Genomic DNA, 23,671 nt, shown 5'->3' on the forward strand with positions numbered 1-23,671 from the left:
CTCTTCGTAGTACTTAAAGAGATTTATTTAAAATAATAATTTCTCCATTTGCATTGAACTTTGAGTGTCGTAACTTTGCAGATGTTGTTTATGCTCAAACAACAACATTACACACTAACTAAAGTTAAAAAAGTGAAATCATAATCAAGGCCCCCTTAAGAAAGTATTGCATTCTGATTCATAAGATTTATAAGTTTGCCAGACCATTGGAAGACAGAGGAACAGTTTGGGGAAAATGTGTTTGAAAACAATTGCAATCTTTGCCATTCCATTTCATGTTGCAAATGGTGCATTAATATGTTAGGAAACACAAAATTTGATTATTGTGTATTTATCAAGCATCCATCTATTTTAATACTATCAATAAAAATGAAAAAAAAAAAAAAAAAAAAAAAGAGAATAAATAAACAGAATTTCTACTTGTTTTCACATACCAAATCTGACAGACCTCTGCTTTTGAAGATGGAGAAAATTGTCCAGCAGTTGAGCCAAGATGGCATCTTCCACCTCTTTGACTGTTTTCATCTGATTTTTTTACCCCTCATCGGAGCAGCCATCAATTTCTGGCCCATGTTAATGCACCCTCTCAATATTTGATGTTTTTTTATGGAGTGCTGACAATAGAACAAGGAAATGGCCAGCACATTTCGCTGATCTAGTTCAGTGCTCCGCTTCCATCTTCCCAACAGATCTCTGCACTCCCAGCCCCATAAGTGCCTCTCCTCCACTGGGAACATTTTCAAAGTTTACTAAGGCAAGATGGTGTGCAAAAAACAACAACTCTGTATTTCCCTCAAGATTCTGTATAGGATCTTTCTTTTACTCCGTCTTGCATCCCCCTCCCTTTAATGCGTCACTGGTTAACTACATGGACATGAAAAGAAGATAGCTAGATATAAGGAACAAAGTCTTGAGAAAAAGTCTTGACTACTGCATTCTTTTGGGATAGCGTTGTGCTTTGCACATCGGTCAAGTATACAACCTGCCGTAAGTACAGTAGATGGGGAGAAACCATGTTCCTCTCAGGGGCAGAATGGCAATTTATTTTATTTTATTATACCTTTATTTTACCAGAAAGTCTTATTGAGATCAAATGATCTCTTTTACAAGAGAGACCTGACCTGGCTCCCCTGTCCTGTGTGGGATTCCAAACCTCTGCATGCACAGAAGTCAGTGTCTTTGAAGTGAAATTGTACTGGCACATCTGTACCATTTGAGAGATTCACTAGTAATGTCAGCTGGCACCGTCCATGAATAGGGTATAAAATAGTGCCTGGAACTTACAACAAACAGCCAGTGAAAGGAGGTGCTTAACCTTCATGAGCTTTTGTATTTTTAATACGTTTTAAATGAGGTCTGCACATTTTGAAACCCTGTTACCAATTATTGTATTCAAAAACATGCATATTTATATATATTTAAAGATAATCATTAACATACTATTAGTTTATAGTTAAATCCATAGTTTATATAATGTAGTCTCTTAATATATTAATAGGCTATATACAAATAGTGAGTTCTTCATTCAATCATGTCACTGCAATTAATTAAGTTATTATTGTTTAATTAGCTCATAAAATATTAGGTTTTTTTATGCTTTGATAACTTATTCTAAAAAACTACATTCTAAAAAATGCTGGGTTGTTTCAACCCAAATTTGGGTCAAATATGGACAAACCCAGCTGTTGGGTTAAATTTTTACATTAAATTTTTAACCCAACATTTGGGTGTGTACATATTTGACTCAAATTTGAGTTGAAATAACCCAGCATTTTTTAGTTTATAAAAAATGTACAGAATTTTAAACAAGTAGTAAAGAAATTGTTATTAAGAGTTATTAAGAGTAAATACAGCAGTGGATCAAAACATTTCATCAAAGTTGTCCTAAGAAGAAGGTTTTAGGGCAACTTTGATGAAAGGTCTTGATCCACTTCAAATCTTGACACACACACACACACACACACACACACACACACACACACACACACACACACACACATGCTTAGGTTATGTTTAGCTTTAGATTCATTATATATATATATATATATATATATATATATATATATATATATATATATATATATATATATATATATATATATATATATATGCATAATGCATTTGTAAACATTTTAAGGAACACTTAATAATAATGCAATTAATGTCTAATAAAGGTTGGTTTAAAGCACTTCAATAATGACATTTTTAAAATTTTTCATGACCTAATCTAAAGTGAGAACTATTTAACAAAGCATACAAAAACAATATCTAACTCTTTTGATAATGAGCTAAATAAACAATAATAATTGTGTTAATTACAGTGATAATGAATGAAGAACTCACTATTTGTATAGAGCCTATCAATATATTAACAATGTAGAGACTACAATATATTAACTATGAATTAACTATAAACTAATAGTTTGCAACTGATTTGTAAGAATTTTATTACTGTATACTTATTAAAAATGTTGTAAGGGTAAATCATGTGGTAATGGTCTTGCACGAAATGTTAAACATTGTTTCTGATCATAAATAATATTTAATATTTTAATGCATTGAATACAATTTGAAATTTACTCAATTAAATTTGAATAAATTTTGAAACTTATTTATGTCAAAATGATGAAATTGTTGTACAACATCAAGACTTCTAAGGTTGGACAGGCCAGAATTTTGTTAGATGATAGTTTATCAAACATATGTGTTCTAACTTTACAAAAATGGAATTGGTGCATCTAATGATTAAAACAAGTAATAAGACACCAGTTCGTATCCTATTCATTTAACGTTTCAGATATCTACACAATGGCGCTAAAATAGTAAAGAGGAACTCCAATAATCAGTGTTAAATTTAGCAGATTTCACAAACAATGGACAAGTGAAATGAAAGAACACAGTCTTTACTGTTCACTGCATTGCAGACGGGTATTTCCTGAATTTATACTGTTTTGCGGCATATGGGATCCCTGATTCTCTTGCAGAATTTTGATAAATATGAGCATCCAGACTATTGTTGTTATGGGGCAAAGATTACACTCTTCCAGCTGGTGTTCTGATGGTATTTTATTCAGGACCAAGGGTTTTGACGCGAGGTGTATCTTTAGTAATGTGTCACGATTATAATTAAATTGAAAGTGAACATACAAGACATTGCTATGGTCTTCACTCATATATATATATATATATATATATATATATATATATATATATATATATGTATGTATATATATATATATATATATATATATATATATATATATGTGTATGTATATATATATATATATATATATATATATATATATATATATATATATATATATATATATATATATATATATATATATATATATATATATATATATATATATATATATATATATATATATATATATATATATATATATATATATATATATATATATATATATATATATATATATATATATATATATATATATATATATATATATATATATATATATATATATATATATATATATATATATATATATATATATATATATATATATGTATATATATATATGTATATATATATATATATATATATATATATATATATATATATATATATATATATATATATATATATATATATATATATATATATATATATATATATATATATATATATATATATATATATATACTTCTCTGCAGCCCTTTAAAAAACAGAAGGAAAAGAAAATGACAATGTGAAGACCACTTTTGTTCTAATAGTTTGAATGTCTCTCCTCACATCATGTTCTAAAAACATACATGATTTACCATTTGGGGACTAATTAGTTTAAACCAACAGTCAAAAGAAAAGAAATGCAACCGATAGTCCACAAATGGCAAATGAAAAGACTTCTGCGTTGTCGTTCTTTACTGTATAAGCCTTTATTTGTAAAAAGTCAGTTGGTTACTTATAACCCTTTTTTGTACCACATACTGTAACATCTTGTATTAGTAAAAAACACATTTTGCTCAAACACCTAGAAAAGCTGACCGACACCATTACATTAATTGGCACTGACAAAAAGAAAAGAAAGAAAAGGAAACCAAAAAGTAAAGAAGAAAATACAACCTTTTACTTTACAAATGTTGATTTCATGAAGACAAATCATACCCCCAAATGGATCATCAAAAATCATCACACCTCAATAGTTCAACAGAATCAAACCAAGAGCTTAATGAGAACAAAACCAGTACAACACATAAACAGAATGCATTTTACTTTCAGGGCAGGATGTAAAGTAGAAATATATTTCCTTTCTATGAGAAAACATCAACAATAAGAGTAAACCATTCATTTAAAGAATACAACAAACACAGGCAACTAGAAATGAAACGAAACAGTACTGAATAGCGACTGAACTCTCAAATTAGGTATGAAGCGGTTGCCCTAGATATTTGCCAATTTCTTTTTTCTTTTTTGGGGGGGATTTTTCACTTCAGGTTAGTACTTTACTTGTGTGTGTGCTGTGTTTATGTGTTATAATTCGCTATATCAGTATCCTGGTGCAAAGAAAGTCAGCACAGCAAAGTTACTGGCCCATACATTTTAACAAACTCTGAGAATTTGCATTGCCAGTCGTGCATTCTCATGGCATGAGACTTTAACTTGCTGTTTTGTTCAACAAGATGTAAGCAGGTCTAGTCTAGTTTGAACTAATGGCTTAATAGGTGTGTCTATCTACTCTCAACTCTATGTGATATATATATTTCAAAAAAAGCAAGAGAGGATGAAAATGTGCATATTCTTCGCATATTTTTTTTTTAGGATGAATTCCATGAATCATTTTCTCCATAATTCTCTGATATAGATAGTATTTTTCATTTTCTTTTCTATATTTAATTTAGGATTTACAGTGTTTGGTTCGATCTCTGTGTACAAGAAGAAGAAAACGCTTCCCTTCCTTGTATGTGAGGGTGATATGAATTGCCAATTTTAGAATAGAAAAAGAAATTACGAAAATAAACCTTTCCGAAAACGTAAGACATGCAAAACAAAACCGGTATCTTTTTGTGAGTTTTTCTCCTCTTCTTTTTCTTTTTTCTTTTTTTTTCTTCAGAGATAGGTTCCATTTGCAGAAGTTATGCCGGTGCTGCAAAAGCTGTCCATGCCAGTAGCATTGAGGCTAGCTGTTATTACCAACTGCCCTGTTTTGTTCATGCATTAAGAAATATAAGTGAAAGATATCATATTTACAATACAATTCACATGTAATTACACATATACACAAGAGGCAAGAAAAATTCACATTAAAATCAGTTCAACAGTTTTTGTACTTCCTTTTCTCCTGCATCATGGGTGGATGTAGCAAAAGACAAAAACAATGTACTCGAGTAAAAGCTATTCGATGATTTGTTGAGTTATGTTAATGGTATGAAAATGTGGAAGTGAGCATATGGGGTGATTTGTGTGAAGTGCGTAGATAATTATGTCCTCCATTTTCATCAGAACACATTAGCATTGAGTCCCAATAGAAGTTGTGCAAAGCTCTTTTGAAAAAAGAACAAAAACAATATATTTGTCTAAAACTCAAGCAAAGTGCAAGGCAAAAGGAAAATGCGTCCCCTGTCTCCTAACCAGATATCAAATTACACTGAAGAAATCATACTTTAGTATTACGAAGAGTCACATTCTCCAAAAAAAGGCCATCCACGCTCAAGAGTATGCTACCTTTACACAATTCTGTTCACGACTGCCCTAAATTTCCATTATTTCCTGAATAACGTCCATCGCAATAGATGGAGTCTGCCTTTTTGTAACAGTGTATCTATGGCTGAGCCACTATTCTTCAGAGAGTGTGCAAGATTAGTTGTCACAAATATAGACATGAAGGGCCCATTTCTTTTCAAACACAGTTTTAAGGTGGCAAATAATGGCCAAATGCTAGAAATTATACATGTATCTTAAGATGGTCCCGATTGAACCCTGATTTGCTCATGACTAGCTAATTAGCAGCAATTTCTGTCACAAATTTAAACCCATCTGACAAATTCTTCGATAGACTTGTAACAGATTCACCAGCCTTCATGATCAACTATTATCATATAAAACAAATACACAACAAAAGACACAGCAAAAGTTGTAGGAATAAAAAATAGATAACCATGCTGATTCAGTCTGCATGTGATTTTGAAATTAAGATAACAAAAACTAAATTATTTTAATAAAAAAAAGAACAAAGACTGCCATGAAAGAAAGAAGAAAGAAAGACTGCCATGAATCAACTACCGTCACCCTCCCTAACCGAGCGCTGCTACATTTATCTGAGTATTTTGGCCAAATGACCCTTGTAAACTGGCAAATTGGTTTTAACAACAATTAATCTATCCTAGCACTATGGTGAAATAATAAACTTTCAAATAAAAGGCTAAAATGCTAGAATGATTTGTTGCATGCACCAACTCAGTGAAACATATGTGAGAGTGTATAATTACCTTGATAGCTAAGAATGTATTTCAAGAACAACAACTTGTGCTGATACAGCTATCAGTGTTTTTATACAGCAGCCTTAACAAACTGGGCAAGCAGGCTAACTATAAATAAATTAGTAGTTAGGCTGTGTGTCCATTTTCTAGGAAAATTTTGTTCTGCTACTTGTCATCTAATCCACTTTTATTCATATCAGATTCTAATGTGAACTACTGCACTAGCCATGTTTCCACTCACAAAACTCAGAACCAGATATCTTGGATAAAACTCATTTGTGTGTGTGTGTGTGTGTGTGTGTGTGAGAGAGAGAGAGAGAGAGAGAGAGAGAGAGAGAGACACACACCGAGATGCAATTCTAAGAAATAAATGTGCAATTACGGAAAATAGTCAATATTATGAAATATAAAGTCGCAACTGCACTGCAAAAAAGAACTGTTGGTTTAACTTAAAGTAAGTTACCTGGTTGCCTTAAAATTTTGAGTTCACTGAAATTAAAAATTTGAGTTAACACAATGAAGGCGACTGGTTTAATCAACAGAAGCTCAAAATATTATGTTATCTGAACCACATTATCTAGGTTTATTTGACAAAAGAAAAAAAATGTTGTGATAACAAATCTTGAAAATATTTTTTTACAGTGATGCGAGATTGCTGTTAGGCTACAAGAAAAAATATCATAATTTTGAGATATAGTTGCAATTACGAGAACTATATGCACAATTACAGAAAATAAAGTTGAAATTGTAAGATAAATGTTACAATTATGCTAAATTATGAATAACATTAGATATAAATGTGCAATTAACAGAAAAAACAAGATATATATCTAGGTAAGTGAGATATTAAGATGCAATTCGCAAAGACCCGCCCCCTTTAGTTACTGTTGCTACGTCCAACAAGCCATGCCGTTTGTGAAAAAATGAAAAAAGAGTGAAAAATACATTGCGGAGCAAAGAGGACACTGACAACGCATCGACAGACGGGAGAGCAGGTTACTTTGGTATGAAACAAAGTCTCAAATTTCAAATTTTGTAATTTTTAAAAGACAATAAATACTGTTTGGTGTCTCTTTAATGTGTCGTGACAGATCACTGTAGCGCCTCAGTTCAAGCAGCTCATAAACCGATCATCTCTTCCTACTAGTTAAGTAATAGCATCAAATAAACATGAATGAACATCAGAAGGAATGTTGTTTCAACGGCGGAAAAATGTCAGTACACACCTTTTTTTTAAGTTCAAGTCCACCGACTCCTCTACTAACTTCCCTGACTGCTTCGTCGAACTAAATGGCGGATTCGGCGAAATGATTGGTTAGATCACCTGTCAATCAAACTCCCTGCGAAGGGGAAATTACGAGGAATAAAGCCACAATTACCTTATTTTATTTATTTTTTGCTCTGAAGTTTGACAAATGGAAAGACAACGTAATGCTAAACCTGGATAAATATTTGCTTCTACACTTCATGGCTCTGAGGTTAAGCAGTGGAAACATAGTCAAAGTACCTGGGTGAGACATTTGAGGGAACTATTTTGTCACTATATTTTCTATTAAGGATCTAGAACTGATAAGTGAATTGTACCCCAAATGTCCAATGATCAAATTATAATGCTCTATAACCATGTTTAAGGCTTGAATTGAGTTAAAAGAGAATCACTCTCACATGAACTTTGTTGTATTTGCATTGTATTGCTCAGAAATATTTCATGAAAATGCTTAGTGATCTTGTTAAGGCAAATCCTGCAGGGACAAATGCCCACAAACCAGAATCTTTCCAAAAAGCTGTTCTAGTTGTAAGCTCACTGTGAATTAACAGAGTGCTGGTGCTACAAGAACATGTTGATGATCAACACAATATCCACTTGAACAAATTCAACATCCAGCATGTCTCAGTGGCACAGTATGGCTGCATTAGCATGTTGCTAATCCCCTCTCTATTGACAAACTCAATCCTTGCCTATCGTGATTGGTCAGGACGCATGGACCAATAGTGATTCAGGTTACCCTGTGGAACAATAAACTGATCATTAGTGAGAAAGACTGCATAGTGCCAGCAAGTCTACTAGAACGCTATGTAGTAAATGGGCGCTAACTTATGTGCATTGTACCAACTACTTCTAAGTATTTCTAATTATTCTCATGAATAATAATACCTAACCACTGGTTATGATTATGATATACTGTATGCAATTTTTTTGCTCTATCATTAGTCGCTCAAAGATAAAAATTAGAGCGCATATTAACACCGATTGATAACTTAGAGCAGTAATATCTAATACAAAAATATATCAGCATCATTTTAATTGTGCAGTCCTACCAGTTAATAGTGAAACAATGTATATCCCACCTTTTCCGATGTATCAAAGGCAAAACAAACTATTTTCCAGTTGAAAAAAAAAAAAACATTCTTCCTTCTAACTGATCTGGTTCCCTTGAATGCAATAAGAGAAACGTTGGCTAATGGTTGAGTTGGCATTTTCAACTTATCGCTAAACACTGCACTAGTAACGTTGGATTGATATTGTAGCTTAAAAGGTCTGACCTACATTGTAAATTCATATCTAAACAGTATCGATTAAATGTGTATACTAATGATACCAAATCAGTAACTAACTACTCTGCCTTTGAACCCTCATTGGCAAAGCATTGCAGCATCTTGAATGCCAACTGGGAGTTGTAATTGGCCAAGGCACCCCCATTACACTCATAGTAACTAGGGTTACTCGTGAAAAGCACTCTGACCTCCATCCTCTTTTAGTGCAGATTTGCGCTTAACTTAATTGCTACACTGTGCATGCAACTGTGCATGTCTCACTTTGCACTTGAGAGTACTGGCTCCCTTGCACAGGTGTTATGGTCATGCTCACAATAACAAATAATAATAACACAATAAGTGGAAATCCCTCAAATATGCTTCTATGTAACAGGACCTCGCAAGTACCCTGAGGTACAGCTTTCTAGTTTCCCCTTATTCCATTGTTTCTCAATGGAATGGGTGATCTGTTGGTGATTTGGTGGTTGGTTCACACCTATAAGACTCTTGTGAGGTCTGGTGTGGGGCTCGAGAGCCAAGGGACTCTGTTGAGCTCTGAGGTCTGAGGCCTGCTCAGAATATCCTCCTCAAGGAACTCAAGCAAGTCTAGGGCTCTCGTGTTCCCAAGGCACCACCGGACCCTCCTCGCTTTTAAATGTCCCCTTGCCCAGTTATTCAGCAACGCAGTTCTCATCCGCATCTCCGAGAACTGATCCAACATTGCTTTGAGAAGCATTTGTTGGGATGCTTCTACTCATCGATCTACTCTGAGCATTGAGACATCTAGAGACTACCAGAAATTAGATTTGAATGAATATGGATGGTGGATGGACTGATATGGATTTGAGTTCGCGGTCACATGGAGATCTGGCGACCTAAGTGTCAATGAAGTTGAGGTAAATCAAAATGAGGCGAAGCCCAAAAGAACTGGTGGCGAGAGGTAAATGGTAAAAAAGAGAAATGGATTATAGGCCTTTTTGGTTGTCACTTCAGTTCATGGCTTTTATCGTACATGTCATTTTGCCCCGAAAAGACTCAGAAGCTTTTTTTTTTTCTTTTTTTCTTTTTTTTTTCTTTTTCCTGATTATGCTGATGTCATTCATCTTTGAGATTCAATCCCAAGATGCAAAACGTCAGAGCTGTGGGTGGGTCTGCAGTGCTTAAAGTGAAAGGTCAAAGATCAAGGGTCATCTGGCCCTCTTTCACTGATTGATGAACTGAGGACACATCCTTCAGGTTTCAGACAGGCACATTTTAGAGAAACTAAAAACATCAGCGTATATCATTCTTGGGATGGATCACTACAATGACTGAATATATACAATATCAGGTCACACTATGGTCAGAGTGGTTGACTTAAACATGAAACAGATAAAAACATGGTCACATCCCCTGTTGAATACACAAGAATCTTTTCTTTTCTTTCCTTATTTTGTACATTTTTCACATAGTTGATGGACTAACTTCATATCCGAGTTCTAAAGAAACATTACAGCTCACTAAGGGTTTCCCTCCATTCCAAACAACACAAAGCTCTACAAGATGTTCATGAATACTGTATCAATAGAACAGATGAAATGCACTAGGAACAAGAGTAAAGAAAGAACACCAATACTACCTGACCATGGCAATAAGGCTACTGAATGTATGAATGTACTCTCTCTCTCTCTTTTTTTTTTCTTCATTTTCTTAAATTCTTGATGAATGAAGCATACCAGTGGCTTATTATCTATTAATGAACTACCTCTAGAGCATGTTTAGGTGCCGCCCTCCAAAAATATGATTATAGCCCAAAAATGAAAGAAAAGAGAATCTGCGAAAAATGGTCGAGAGGGAATGAAATGTACTGACACTGGGCTGGATGCACTGGTTGAAACTCAAGATGGCCGTCCAGTGTAAACCATTGACCAGAGCTGAGGTCCGATAAAGAGAATGCTTGTCACTTGCAAAATCAAGGAATGACACACAATTGCAAAAGAGGTTGCTGTACAGTGTAGAAACGGACAATTCCGTGAGGACGGGGGAAAGCAGTGGATCGGGTCTGGGGTCCTGCTCGGCTGACTCTCCCCGAAATGCACAAGCCACTTCTGATTTCATGAGCTGCGGTTACGAGAGGCTGATTACAGTATCAATAAAAAGCCGATGAGACGTTCAGATGTGTCCTTTTTCTCTTGCGATCTTTTCTTTTAGCGAAAATATCATGCAGTCTTTAGTTCCGTACCCTCGAACAAGGGACTGGCGTTTGTTATTTGTCGTTTGTTTCAGAAGGAAAAGAAATTCAAATACTTGAAATGTTTCTCTTGTATTATTCTTAAACATTCAAGTCATTCTATATAATACGTTTTTTACACCAGAAAAGTCCTTTAGATTTTACACACGTGTGTGTATATAGAAATATAATATATAGAAATATGCATATACATATGTATCAACTTTATATGTGTACACATATTTTCCAATTGTATCAAAGCCAATTCAATGTGCTCTCAAAATATGGCCCATGTTTCCTAGGGGAACGCATATCAATTCACATAATACAACCAATAGATAAGGTTGAAGAATCCAAAAGTGATAGGAAAAATGACCCGGGACCACTTGTCAATGGTGCTAACATCCGTCAAGTTGGGGATTTTGAGCTTCAGCTTGGACGAGCGCCTCCTTAGCCGGCAGTTGGCGCGACTGCGCATGGCGCTGCGGTCCAACGAGTGGTGGCTGAACCCGTCCCGCGAAGCCATGGGCTTGCGGAACTGCACTCCGGAGCTGTCAAAGGACATGACGGAGTTCCGTGAGTCACTGACGCTACTGCCTACGTCGGATGGCATCACCTCGTTGTTCATCTCCAGAGTGGTGAGAAGAATGTTTCCGTACGCATCCACCTATAAAGACAGAGAGGGGTGGTCATGAGCGGCCACAGCAAACGGATAGCCCTAAACTAGTCTCAAACAGCATTTGCTTCCGTTCAACCTTTCATGCGGATGCAATGATCATGTGATGTCACAGCTATAACAAACTTCACTCGGGAAGATTTACAAGACTTCATCCAAAATGCGATGGCTGACACACACACACACACACACACACACACACACACACACACACACACACACACACACACACACACACACACACACACACACACACACACACACACACACACAATGACAATATTTCATCAACTTCTCATTCTAAATCTCCACTGTTTCAGCTGATGTGATTTCTAAATGCATGTACCCCAACTTTTCTTTGTTCCTCGAGATACAGATTTCTTCGCTGTGTATATGACCTGAGGGTGTTGCTTTGAAACGGCGCTGAAATGGAGTCCTTGCGATGTGAAAGAAAAAAAAAAATGAAGAGAACATTAAAACGCCCATATAAACTCAATGACAATCAAGCAACAATTTTTTGAAAAATACAAAAGTGCATTTTACGAGGGTGAATAAGAAAGAGCCTGCATTGTACACAGACACAAATGGCTTAATTCTATTTTAGTAACTGAGCTTAGGCAACACAGTTGTTAAAGGATTAGTTCACTTCAGAATGTTTATGTCTTTGTTCAGTTGAAAAGAAATGAAGGTTTTTGAGGAAAACATTCCAGGATTTTTCTCCATATAGTGGACTTCACTGGGGTTCAACGGGCTCTACATGATCCCAGACGAGGAATAAGAGTCTTATCTAGAGAAACGATTGGTCATTTAAAAAAAAAAAAAAAAAAAACATTTTAACCACAAATGCTCATCTTGCACTGCTCTGCGATGCGTCACGCATTACGTAATCACGTTGGAAAGGTCACGTGCGACAAAGTAAGATCCAGTGTTTACAAAGTGAACGTCCAAAGACTAAGTCAAACGCCCTTTACAAAAAAAAAGGTAAAACAATGAAGTCGGATGAGAAAATGAGATGGGGCCTTTCCAACATGATTACGTAATTCTTCATCTGGGATCGTGTAGAGCTCTTTGAAGCTGCACTGAAACTGCAATTTGAACCTTCAACCCGTTGAACCCCAGTGAAGTCCACTATATGGAGAAAAATCCTGGAATGTTTTCCTCAAAAACCTTCATTTCTTTTCGACTGAATAAAGAAAGACATGAACATCTTGGATGACAAGGGGGTGAGTAAATTATCAGGAAATTTGAATTCTGAAGTGAACTAATCCTAAGTATGAAAATGGCTGACACATTTTGAGGAGGGAAACATGAATCGGTCTATCTCTTGGTACATCATGGCACTTGGATTGAAAGAGAAGCCTGCGGCAATAAAGCAGACTAGAATCTGATAACATAATGACAATGTAATTTGTAACTTTCCGAGCAAGAGGAACCTCTCTTAATAATGAAATGCAACTTCAATCAAATGAAATACGTCACTGATTAAGTAAAGTGATGGTTAATGGGCTATTGAATGTTCGTTTTTAGCAGTGATGTGAAGCGATTCATTCAGGCAATAGTTATTTTGATGAGTGAAGTTGTTCTGCTTACAAACTAAACAAATCCGTACTGATTTAGACATGCATGAACATTGTCAACGCTTATTAAATTCAATTAAATTAGGTTTTAATTAGCACAAAAATGAACTGTGCAACCGTTATAAATAGTTTACAAGAGATCCTGCATACCTGTTCCCTCAGACGCTTCTCCTCATAGCGGGGGCGCTCGTTGTTGGCTTTGTTCAGCTTCTCGTTGATCTTTTTCTGCTGCTGGGGTCCTCGTCCAAAGAACACATAGTTTACAAAGGCATATTCGAGCAGGGCCAGGAAAACAAAGACGAAGCAGCCCATGAGGTAGACATCGATGGCTTTCACATAGGGGATCTTTGGGAGGGTCTCCCTCAGGTGGGTGTTGATGGTTGTCATAGTGAGCACCGTAGTTACACCTGCAAAGAAGCCATGTTACTCATTTGGATAAACCGTGAATAAACAGGGCTACAATGGACCATGGACATCACGCCCCTGTTTTTGGAAATAAGACATGAAAAACAGAAGAAAAAAAAAGAATTATGAGACATGGCAGTCTACTGTTATGGGTTCCAGAATTGCGTGATATTAGTTTGAATTATAAAGTCACAATTATGTGATATAATGTCACAATTGCGTGTTATAATGTCAGAATTGCAAGATATAAACTTGTAATTTTGAGAAAAAAAGTATTTTTTTCCTCTGAGTTGGACTTTATAACTCACTTTATAGCTAAGAAAAGAAGTCAGAATTGCGAGATATAAACTATTTTTTACTCGCAGTTCTGACTTTATTGCAATTGCAATTCTGACTTTATAACACAATTGTGAGAAAAAGTCAGAGTTGCACGAAAAAGTCAGAAATGTGAGTTTATATCATAATTCTGATGTTATTTCTCGCAATTGCAACTTTATATCATGCAATTCTGACTTTATAACTCGCAATTTTGATTTTATATCTCAGTTCTGACTTTATAACTCACAATAGCTTTTCAATACTACATGGAATTTAAGGGGGGAAAAAGTAACTGAAGAGCATGTCAGATTAATGTTTAAAATCTGGTATGAGGTTTGAGAAAACTGTAAGCTATGTAAGCTTGTTTCCACCATTAAAAAAGAAAAAAGGTAATTCTGACTTTTTAATACAATTCTGACTTTTTCTTGCAATTGCGAGTTTACATCTCACAATTCTGACTTTTATTCTCAGAATGGCATGATATAAACTCGCAATTGCATGAAAAAAGTCATAATTGTGGAAAAAAGTCATAATTGTGGAATATATTCTTGCAATTGCAGGAAAAAAAAGTCAGAATTGCGAGTTTATCTCTCACAATTCAGACATTTTTTCCCAATTCTGACTATTTCTTGCAATTGCGAGTTTATAGCCTGCAATTCTGACTTTAACTTGCCACTGAATAAAAAATAAAAATGGTAATTGTGACTCAATTGAGAGAAATAAAGTCAGAAATGTGTGATATAAAATTTCAATTCTGACTTTTTTTATCAGTTGTGTATGTCTCACAGTTCTGACTTTATAACTCGCAATTGCGTGTTATAAAGTCAGAATTGCGAGACAACTCATAAAAAAGTCAGAATTGCTACTTAATATCACACATTTATGACTTTATTTATCACAATTGAGAGTTTATATCATGTAATTCTGAGAAAAAAAAAAAAAAAAATCAGAATTGCAAGGAAAAAAAAATCAGAATTGTGAGATACATTTTTTTATTTTTTATTCAGTGGCGGAAACAAGCTTCCATACAGTACCTTAGGAAAAAAAAAAAAAAAAAAAAAAAAAAAAGTTTAAATCAAAAGAGTTCTTTGCCAGCTAAGCAATTGTAAGTGAGATAAATAGAACGCAAACTGGCAGTTCTCTCATTTTAGAAATACTTCATCTGCATATAAGATCAGTCCAAATCCATATTGTTTTAATTTCTGTACCTACATCACTCATATAATGATACTCAATGCATTTTTTTTTTTCAGTGGCAAATGGAGTCAAAGTTGAAACTGTTTGAACTTTGAGCATCACATAAGTTTATTGCATTGGGGAACACTCATGTAGGTCATGTGAAAGGGTAACACCTTTAATCATGGTTGACAAGAAGATGTATATAAGAATATTTGGAGTAAAATACATTCAAAATGATTGATATGTAAAAACAGGATGCTTTTTGAACAAAAGCTAAAGGTTACCCAGGGCCACACGAGCAGCAGAGGCATCATAGTTAATCCAGAAGGAGACCCAGGACAAGATTGTGATCAGGATGGAGGGCATGTAAGTCTGCAGGATAAAATAGCCTATGTTTCTTTTGATGCGGAAACTCAACGACAGCCGAGGGTATGAACCTGGGGAGACACAAGTACACAGCAGAAGCCGAAAAAAAGAGATGTCAACATGTAAGTGGAAACACAAAAGAGCAAGCACAGGAAAAATAGATCTACAATTTGCAATTGTCAAAGTCTGCACTTTGACAACAGATAGTCATTTTCCCATTTGTTCAGATGGAGCATTTAATTTCCCCAAAGCAATGGATTCCTTCCCAGGGACTAGTTCCATTCCAATTAAACATGGCAGAAAGTCGCAAACATGGCAGATTTTTCTGAAACCCCCTTCTCAGCAGGCAATGTCTGCGTCCCTTTGAGAATTGTCACAAAACCTGCAGTGTCTTTTTTTCCCCATTTAGCCCTTCAATACAGGGAATTTGAGGGGGGAGGGGGGGAGTAACTGAAGAGCATGTCACATTAATGTGTAAAATCTGGTGTGCAGATTAAGAAAACTGTAAGCTATGGAAGCTTGTTTCCATCATTGAAAAAAAAAAAAAAAGAAAGAAAGAAAAAAGGCATTTCTGACTTTTTAATCTCACAATTCTGACTTTTTTTTTTCCTCAGAATGGCATGATATAAACTCGCAATTGAGAAAAAAGTCAGAATTGTGACAAAAAAAAGGCAGAATTGTGTGATATAATCTGACAATTGCGAGAAAAAAAATCTAAATTGCAAGTTTCACAATTCGGACTTTATTTCTTGTGATTGCAATTTTATATCCTGCAATTCTGACTTTATAACTTGCAATCGCAAGCAAAATTGAAGCCAAAGCCAATATTGCAAGGTGTAGACTCGCAATTGTGAAGAAAAAAAGTAAGAATTGTAAGATAAAAAGTCTCAATTATCTTTTAAAACAAGCTTCCATAGTAAGCAGCATAGTTAAGTTTCAAAAAGCCTTTCCAAGATTAGCCTGCACTTGCCTGTTTAAAAACTATGCAGCTAAATGTCAGGTGTGGCATGATTAATTGACTTGTTCAATGTACTGATGTGAATTTATAATGTGAAATTGTTAATTCCCTGCATTTCCAATCTCCCTGCAATTGGGCTTAATTTTTTGGATAAAGATGCAATGGAACAAATTCCTTTGGAAGCCTTTCGGCTAGAATTGTATCATAGAGAAAGGGAAATAACTTCAGGCTGTAACTTAAATAGCATTTGGATATGAGTTGCAATTGATGCCAATCACAGCTCGCAAAAACTGATAAATCAATAATAGCGCTTTTATTTTTTATTTTTCACACTTGTTCGGACACCTCACCATGGATCTCTCCATGAAATTACCTAAGGGCAAATGCACTTAAAATGATTTTCTAAAACAATGTCCATTTTCCATCAATAAGTGGTGTTAAGGTGCGGTCACACAACTTCATGGGCAAAAAAAGTCCACTGTCTATTGTTAATAGCAGAGTGACATATAAATCACAGCTCGCACATAAATCATGTGACCAACTTTAAAAATTTGTCAAATCTTTCACCCTTAAAATTCCTGATCGCATAGATTTCTATTGGAATGACTGGATTTTGCTCATGAAATTTTGCCATGTGACGCACTTTAACAAAATAAATTGATACATCACTTTATGTGAACTGCTTGATTTACATGAACTGTCAGACTGAAATGATTCACAGGTTGAGCGCCAGATTGACAGACTTGCAGTTTAGCTATAGAATTATATTTATATAAGATTTTCTTGGTTTTATATAATGTAAATGTAAGGCTCTCCCTGCAATTAAAATCCACATTGTTGTAGAAAATATATTGAATTATCTAATATGGTCCTTTCACAAAGAGATTCTGGAAAAGTTCCAGTAACTGTTTTGGAATTGCATGATTTTGTTCATTCACACTGCCAGATCTTCCCTTGTTCTGTGCTTTCATTCACAACAGTCCTATAAAGACAAGTAACATCCAATGTATTGCCAAGAAGCCCTGGTTATTTATTTTTTGTAAATAATTCCATCATGTACAGTATACAGCTTTTTTTTATTTATTTTTTTGCCTGCATGGAAGGTGATTGCTCCCTGGTCACTGTATCACTCCTGTTCACGTCTTTGTCTGTATACAGTCTTTATCCTCCTTCTTCCCCGAGGCAAACAGGCACATGATAACTAGTCTCAGCCTCAGACGTCACGCCCATGGATCATTGGCTGAACATCTGATGCAAGGCACACTTATCTGGAAACACTTCAGGATTTTCGAAGTCGTCATCTGGTTGGTTGAATTTTACAGGATGTCTGGGAGATGCGTGTGTCGTGTTCTTTAACGGTCCACCTAGAAACAAATGCTGTGACGCCAACCCTCCTCATGGAAGAGGAACGCAGTCCTGTTTACAACTGTGACAACGAGCGTTTTCCAGGATCAACTAAATGCTGGATTTTCAAAACTATGTAAAGTGTCCGGCTCCATTGTTGCAGTAAACTTGCACAATGTTCTTAAATGAATAATTTATTATACACGCCGGTCTGTTATTGTAGGGACATCGACTTTACATTTCCGTGCTCCTAAACATGACGCAGAACAAAACAAACTGTGATTGGTTTTGTTACATGTCAGTCAAACGTCCCCTTGGGCGGTCCTTGGCCAATGAAAGCTGAGATAGACTCCAGACCTTCTGTTGTCAGTCTGAAGATCTGGCTACGCTAGACTACATGATATCTAACGTAACATCACACATTTTGTTCAAACGTAACGCTTTCTGGGATTGATCTTAGGAATGTTACTAGGTCCTGAAAAAGAACGTTCAGAGTGAACGGCAGCTGAGCTACAAAAACCCCAACTGCTAACATCGATCTTTAACATTATTGTTCATGATTTGAAACAATGACACTAGCAATGGGTTAAATTCCCAGGAAAAACACAAACTGATCAAATAGATACCATGATTGCAATGTAGGTTGCTTTGAAAGTGACGTGAAGTACAGTATTTGGGCCATTTTGCACATAAGTGAATCGTCCATACCTGTGGTAAACCTCACTTCCCTGGACACAAGACGTAGCTCCACGATGGAGAACTGAGGCAATTCCAGTTTGTCCACACCTGTTACAGCATTGTCCCCTCCTTGCCAGAAGAACACAATGTCATCTGTGGTGTACCCATCTGCAGAAATGGCAGAAAGTGTAATGAATGTTCACATAGTATAGAATTTATAGATACAACCATTGCACTGGTCAACAACAGTATTACATTGCAATGTAGCCCACTAAAGGTGAATAGTCCGAACCCAAGTGCGGTTTATTAAACAAATTACAGATAAACAAAACAAGATAATGACTAGAACTTGACTTGACTGAGAACATAACATGAACATAAACTTAAACATAACCTTGAACTGACTAGACTCACCAAAAACGGGTTATAAAGACTAAGGACTAACAAGAAATACCTGTGAATAATCAAGATAATAAACCAATCATAAAACAGAACAGAGAAACACATGACCTGAACAACCAATAAAGGTGCATATTTCCTGCGTATTTCCTGTAGTTACGAGATTCTAGCTTGTAAAAAGCGTTCACGTCCTCGTAGAGCTCGTAATTACAGCTTGTAAGCTAGGGGTTTTCTGAAAGCTCCCAGATGTACCACGTGGCTGCTGTACCACCTGACCGCTGTAGATTCATAGGCGTTGATAGTGGTGCCATGGAAACGCATAATTCCCAGTCCAAGGACGTGAACAGCTCCGAATATAACATCACATGTTGTCATCTCAAGATTCCGGTAAATATGAGGTGGTGTGAACGCAGCATAAGAACAAGACATGAACTGGGAAGCACATGACATGATCACATGAGGGCAAGTAATCACATGACAAACAGGAACTGTGATTAAACTTCAAAATAAAAGCCCAGAACTATATGTGACATACATCTAGCAAACAAGTTGTTTTATGAAGTGATACTGCGCAACCTAACAGAAGGTGCAGGACAAACTGATCAATGTGTAAATTTGTCTGCGTTATATGTCATTAATTGCAAACAGTAAATGGTTCTGCTGTTTGCTATCTAGTGGGTCGCTGCACACATTTGTGTTTGATGAGTGTTTCGTGTGCTTCCTCTTTCCTGTGTGATAAGCTGTCACAGTAGTTATGTTTCCATCCACCTAATTTTGTCCACATTTCGGGATATCATTATTGCGTTTCATCTGCGCGCTCTGAGGCGCAAGTAATTTAGACCCACAGTGTCTTCACTGTAAAACTGAACAGTGAAATTAATTAAATGAAATGAGTTCATTTCACTCAAATAATAATGAAAGTTCTTTGAACTTAATATGAAAAAGTTGTGAACTCAAAATTTGATGGTAGTAAGCTGAACTTAACATGATTGAGTTGCAGCAGATTTTAATTCCCAGCATGCTTTGCTCCAGACTGTATAAAAAAAAAAAATAAAGGAAGTGATAATGTTGTTCTCTTCGTCTCGCTATACGGAAACTTTATTTGCTTGATTCGCAAATGTTTTATGTGCTATTTTAGTTTTGCATAAGTTAAATTTGCACCTTTGGATGGAAACATAGTTAATGAGGAGAGATTATTGCAAGAAATAGTTTGTCGTGAAATACTGAACGTCAACATTTCTAAAATAAAAATGAAATGAATTGAATATTAATAATAATTCTCTATCTCTACTATTCCATACGGAAATATATATAACATGGAAGCTCGGTATCATTAAAAAAAAAGAAAATCAGTGCAAATGTTTCATAAAAACATTCTTAAATTATGTAAGAATGATTTTACAGACAATTTACACCAAACTTTATTCTGCTAAGCACAAAATTAAGGCATTGAATGAGGTCATTTATGTGAAAATGGTTTTCTGAACAGTATTTTTGTATTAAATGAGACCAATTATATGCGTAAGAAAAGTTTTATGAATGGTTTACACAATTAATTCAACAATTTACATTAGAATGTTTTTGCAAACTTTTTCTATATTGATTGTGACAATTTATGTAGGAACCATTTACAAAGAAATTTCTTCTCATGTTTCATGAATGAGGCCTACAGTGCGGTTGGTGACACCAAACGCATTCAGTTATTGGAATAGCAAACATTATTGTTCCAAAAGTAAAGAAATGTTGATACAAGCAAATCTAAAAAAAAATGTTCATGCCTCAGCAGGTAGCAACTCACCCATCGATCTGCACGAGCAAAAACAGCAAGTATGGAACAATGTACATGGCGAAATCATTCGAAACATGACCTTAGCTATTTGTCTGGGCTCCACTGATGTACCCGTGATGGACAGGGCACAACATCCTGGTACGACTGACCGATCAATAGTGCAGGGCACCTCATTGATGAACCGGCAAACACATTCAATCTTACCTACGTCTGTCAATTGTGCCACGAGCCCTCAGTGTCAAACCCCTCCAAGAGCATTTATCACTACTGACACCCAAAGACAGAGTGGGCAGGACGGCAGATCTGGATGATTGCTCTAAATGGGCTTAATGATTATGTTTGCTTACATTAGGTATCTGTGGAGTGTGACAGAGATAAGAAGCAATAGTGAAATTGATGAGCTGGACGAGTTCAAACTGCTGTTGTTCACGGTCACGATTTCTTCAAGGTGATGTGCTCAGAATGTGAGGAAGAGTTGGCGTTTGCACAGCGTAGGGGAACTTGATACTTTTTAAGATTAGATTATCATGTTAGTATGATTTATTTCTTCAAAATTGTTCTTTTAAACTGTTAACCCTTTTTTTTGGGGGGGGGTATTTTTCATTAATAAACAAACATTATATAATGATTAGCATATCATTAGTTAGCATGCATTCACATAGCAACACATATGAGATGCAAATCATTAGTTAATATAAATTAAAATGCTTATAGATGTTATTAAACTTTCAATTTATATATGATCATGCACTATAAAAACTACAAATGATTTTAACAAATGTTATACACTAATTAACTGCTTACAGTATTTATTAATGTGGTTTTGAATGCTTAGAAATGTCATTAAATGCATGATCATATTTGAATTTAATATTTAATACAATTTTAATTTACAAGAATCAAAGATTTTAATCAAATTCTTCAGTAAATATTTACAAGCACATTATCTCGTACTTGTAGCTTTTTGAATATATATTAACTAATGATCTGTTAAACATTATATAATGTTTGTTAATGCTGTATTAATGAAAGTTATTATAAAGTGTTGCCATTCTTGGCACTACAAGTATAATTGTAGTCTTATTTGAAAGAACGCACTTGGCAGTTTGTTGGATAACACTTTATTTCAATGGTCCACTTTAGACATTTTACTAACTACAAGTAACTTTGCAACTACAATGTCTTACCATGTTGTGTTTCAAATCTTAGGATATCTCTAAAACTATACGTGTAATTAAATATTTTTGTGATTTTATTTAGAGGAGGCTCTAAAACATTAATCGATGTTGAATTACATCTTCTAAGCATCCAGTCTGTTATAGTCTGTTGTCTACTGCAAACTTCCCTTATAATGCATACATTCACACGCCCCTCTGGCCGGGATAGGTCTCTAATTATGATTCTTTTGTCTTTCTGTTTTCTGACAGTTTGTTTGAATGACTGGGTAAAAAAAAAAAAAAAAAAAAAAAAAAAAAAAAAAAAGGTTCTTTGACATCATCTTCTGGTTCCTGATTTCCTTGTTTGGCATCTCTTGTATGCTCTACAGTACTGCCACGTTTGGACACACATTGCTGTTTATCATATTTTTTAACATACTGTATGCAGAGACAAGTGTGTAGAACATATTATCTTCTCTATAGGTGCAGTATTCAGTATTCTAGTACTGCATTTCGAACAAAGCCTATGTGTGTGTGCGTTCACATTTCCTTTCACTTACAGCTCTCAATCTCCAGGGTGCAGTTCTGTTCATCGAGGGGGTACCGTCTCAGGTCCATCATGCAGGCTGCTGTAGTGGTTATTCTGGAAAAAGTACAGCAAGAAAAAAAGAAAAAAGAAAAATACAGGGGAAAGGAGGGTAGAGAAAAAAAAAGAGTAGAAAGAGAATGAGAGACACTGTTACCTTGGTAACCTTTAGGAAATCATAGCTTAGCCTTGACTGTGCCATGTGAATATCTGAGTCATGAGTAATGTTTGCCATCTATTCTCTTATTCTAAGAAAAAATAAAAAAGGGGAAAATGCAATCATTGCTAGGGAAATGGTGTTTGACGTCTCTTTTTTTCTTTCACTTGGATGCAACCTAAGATATATTGCATGTTTTTATTATTCCTGTAATGTCCTGGAATGTATGATAAAGGAAAACTAGATATGAATATTTTCTGAAGAAAATGTGAGTAGCATGTTGGTAGCATGATGCTAATTCTATTATTGTTAGCTACTAACATGCTACTAACATGTTTTTAGCAAGTTGTTAACATGGTAAGCATGTTGTTAGCATGATGTTAACATGATTAGCATGTTGCTTGCATGTTTTTGCAAGATGCTAACATGATTAACATGTTGTCTGAATGTGTTAGCATGATGCTAACCTGATTAGCATGTTGTTAACATGGTGCTAACATGATTAGCATGTTGCTAGTATGTTTTAGTTAAGGTTTTTGACTGACGGTGCTTTCCAAACAGGATATATCGCCCTCCGAAGGGCACTTCGGAGTGAAAACAATCATGGCCGCCATATTGAAGGGATGTTCCAAACCGAAGTGTTCAAAACTGGCCACTTCAAAGGGCCCTTCGGAATGAAAGATTTCAAAGGGTACAACTGATGGACACTTTGGGCCCCCATGATCCTTTGCACAGGGAAGTTGTTTGAAGTCACAGAATGGGTACATGAAACTTGGAGTTCGAATTTACCTATAAACGTATGTATAGTATTTTTCTATACTACTGTAATATTTTTACAAGTTAGATTGGGTACATTATTATGGTCAAAACAACATTGTACTTATATTCAAATAT

At 35.2% G+C, this 23,671-nt stretch overlaps 1 protein-coding gene across 1 annotated transcript in view; it reads right to left on the reverse strand.

Moving 5' to 3' along the window:
* Positions 1 to 11,501: 11,501 nt before the first annotated feature.
* gabrb4 (gamma-aminobutyric acid type A receptor subunit beta4) overlaps positions 11,502 to 23,671 on the reverse strand; it is a 37,378-nt gene continuing 25,208 nt past the window's right edge. The window contains exons 3-7 of the mRNA XM_067375451.1: positions 22,595 to 22,677; positions 18,720 to 18,857; positions 15,628 to 15,780; positions 13,592 to 13,848; positions 11,502 to 11,855 (exon numbers count right to left, since the gene is read on the reverse strand). Of these exons, the coding sequence (XP_067231552.1) occupies positions 11,502 to 11,855; positions 13,592 to 13,848; positions 15,628 to 15,780; positions 18,720 to 18,857; positions 22,595 to 22,677 (985 nt within the window). The remainder of the gene's footprint in view (positions 11,856 to 13,591; positions 13,849 to 15,627; positions 15,781 to 18,719; positions 18,858 to 22,594; positions 22,678 to 23,671) is intronic.

This window comes from Chanodichthys erythropterus, chromosome 22 (genome assembly GCF_024489055.1).
Source record: "Chanodichthys erythropterus isolate Z2021 chromosome 22, ASM2448905v1, whole genome shotgun sequence".
Taxonomy (NCBI): Eukaryota; Metazoa; Chordata; class Actinopteri; order Cypriniformes; family Xenocyprididae; genus Chanodichthys; species Chanodichthys erythropterus.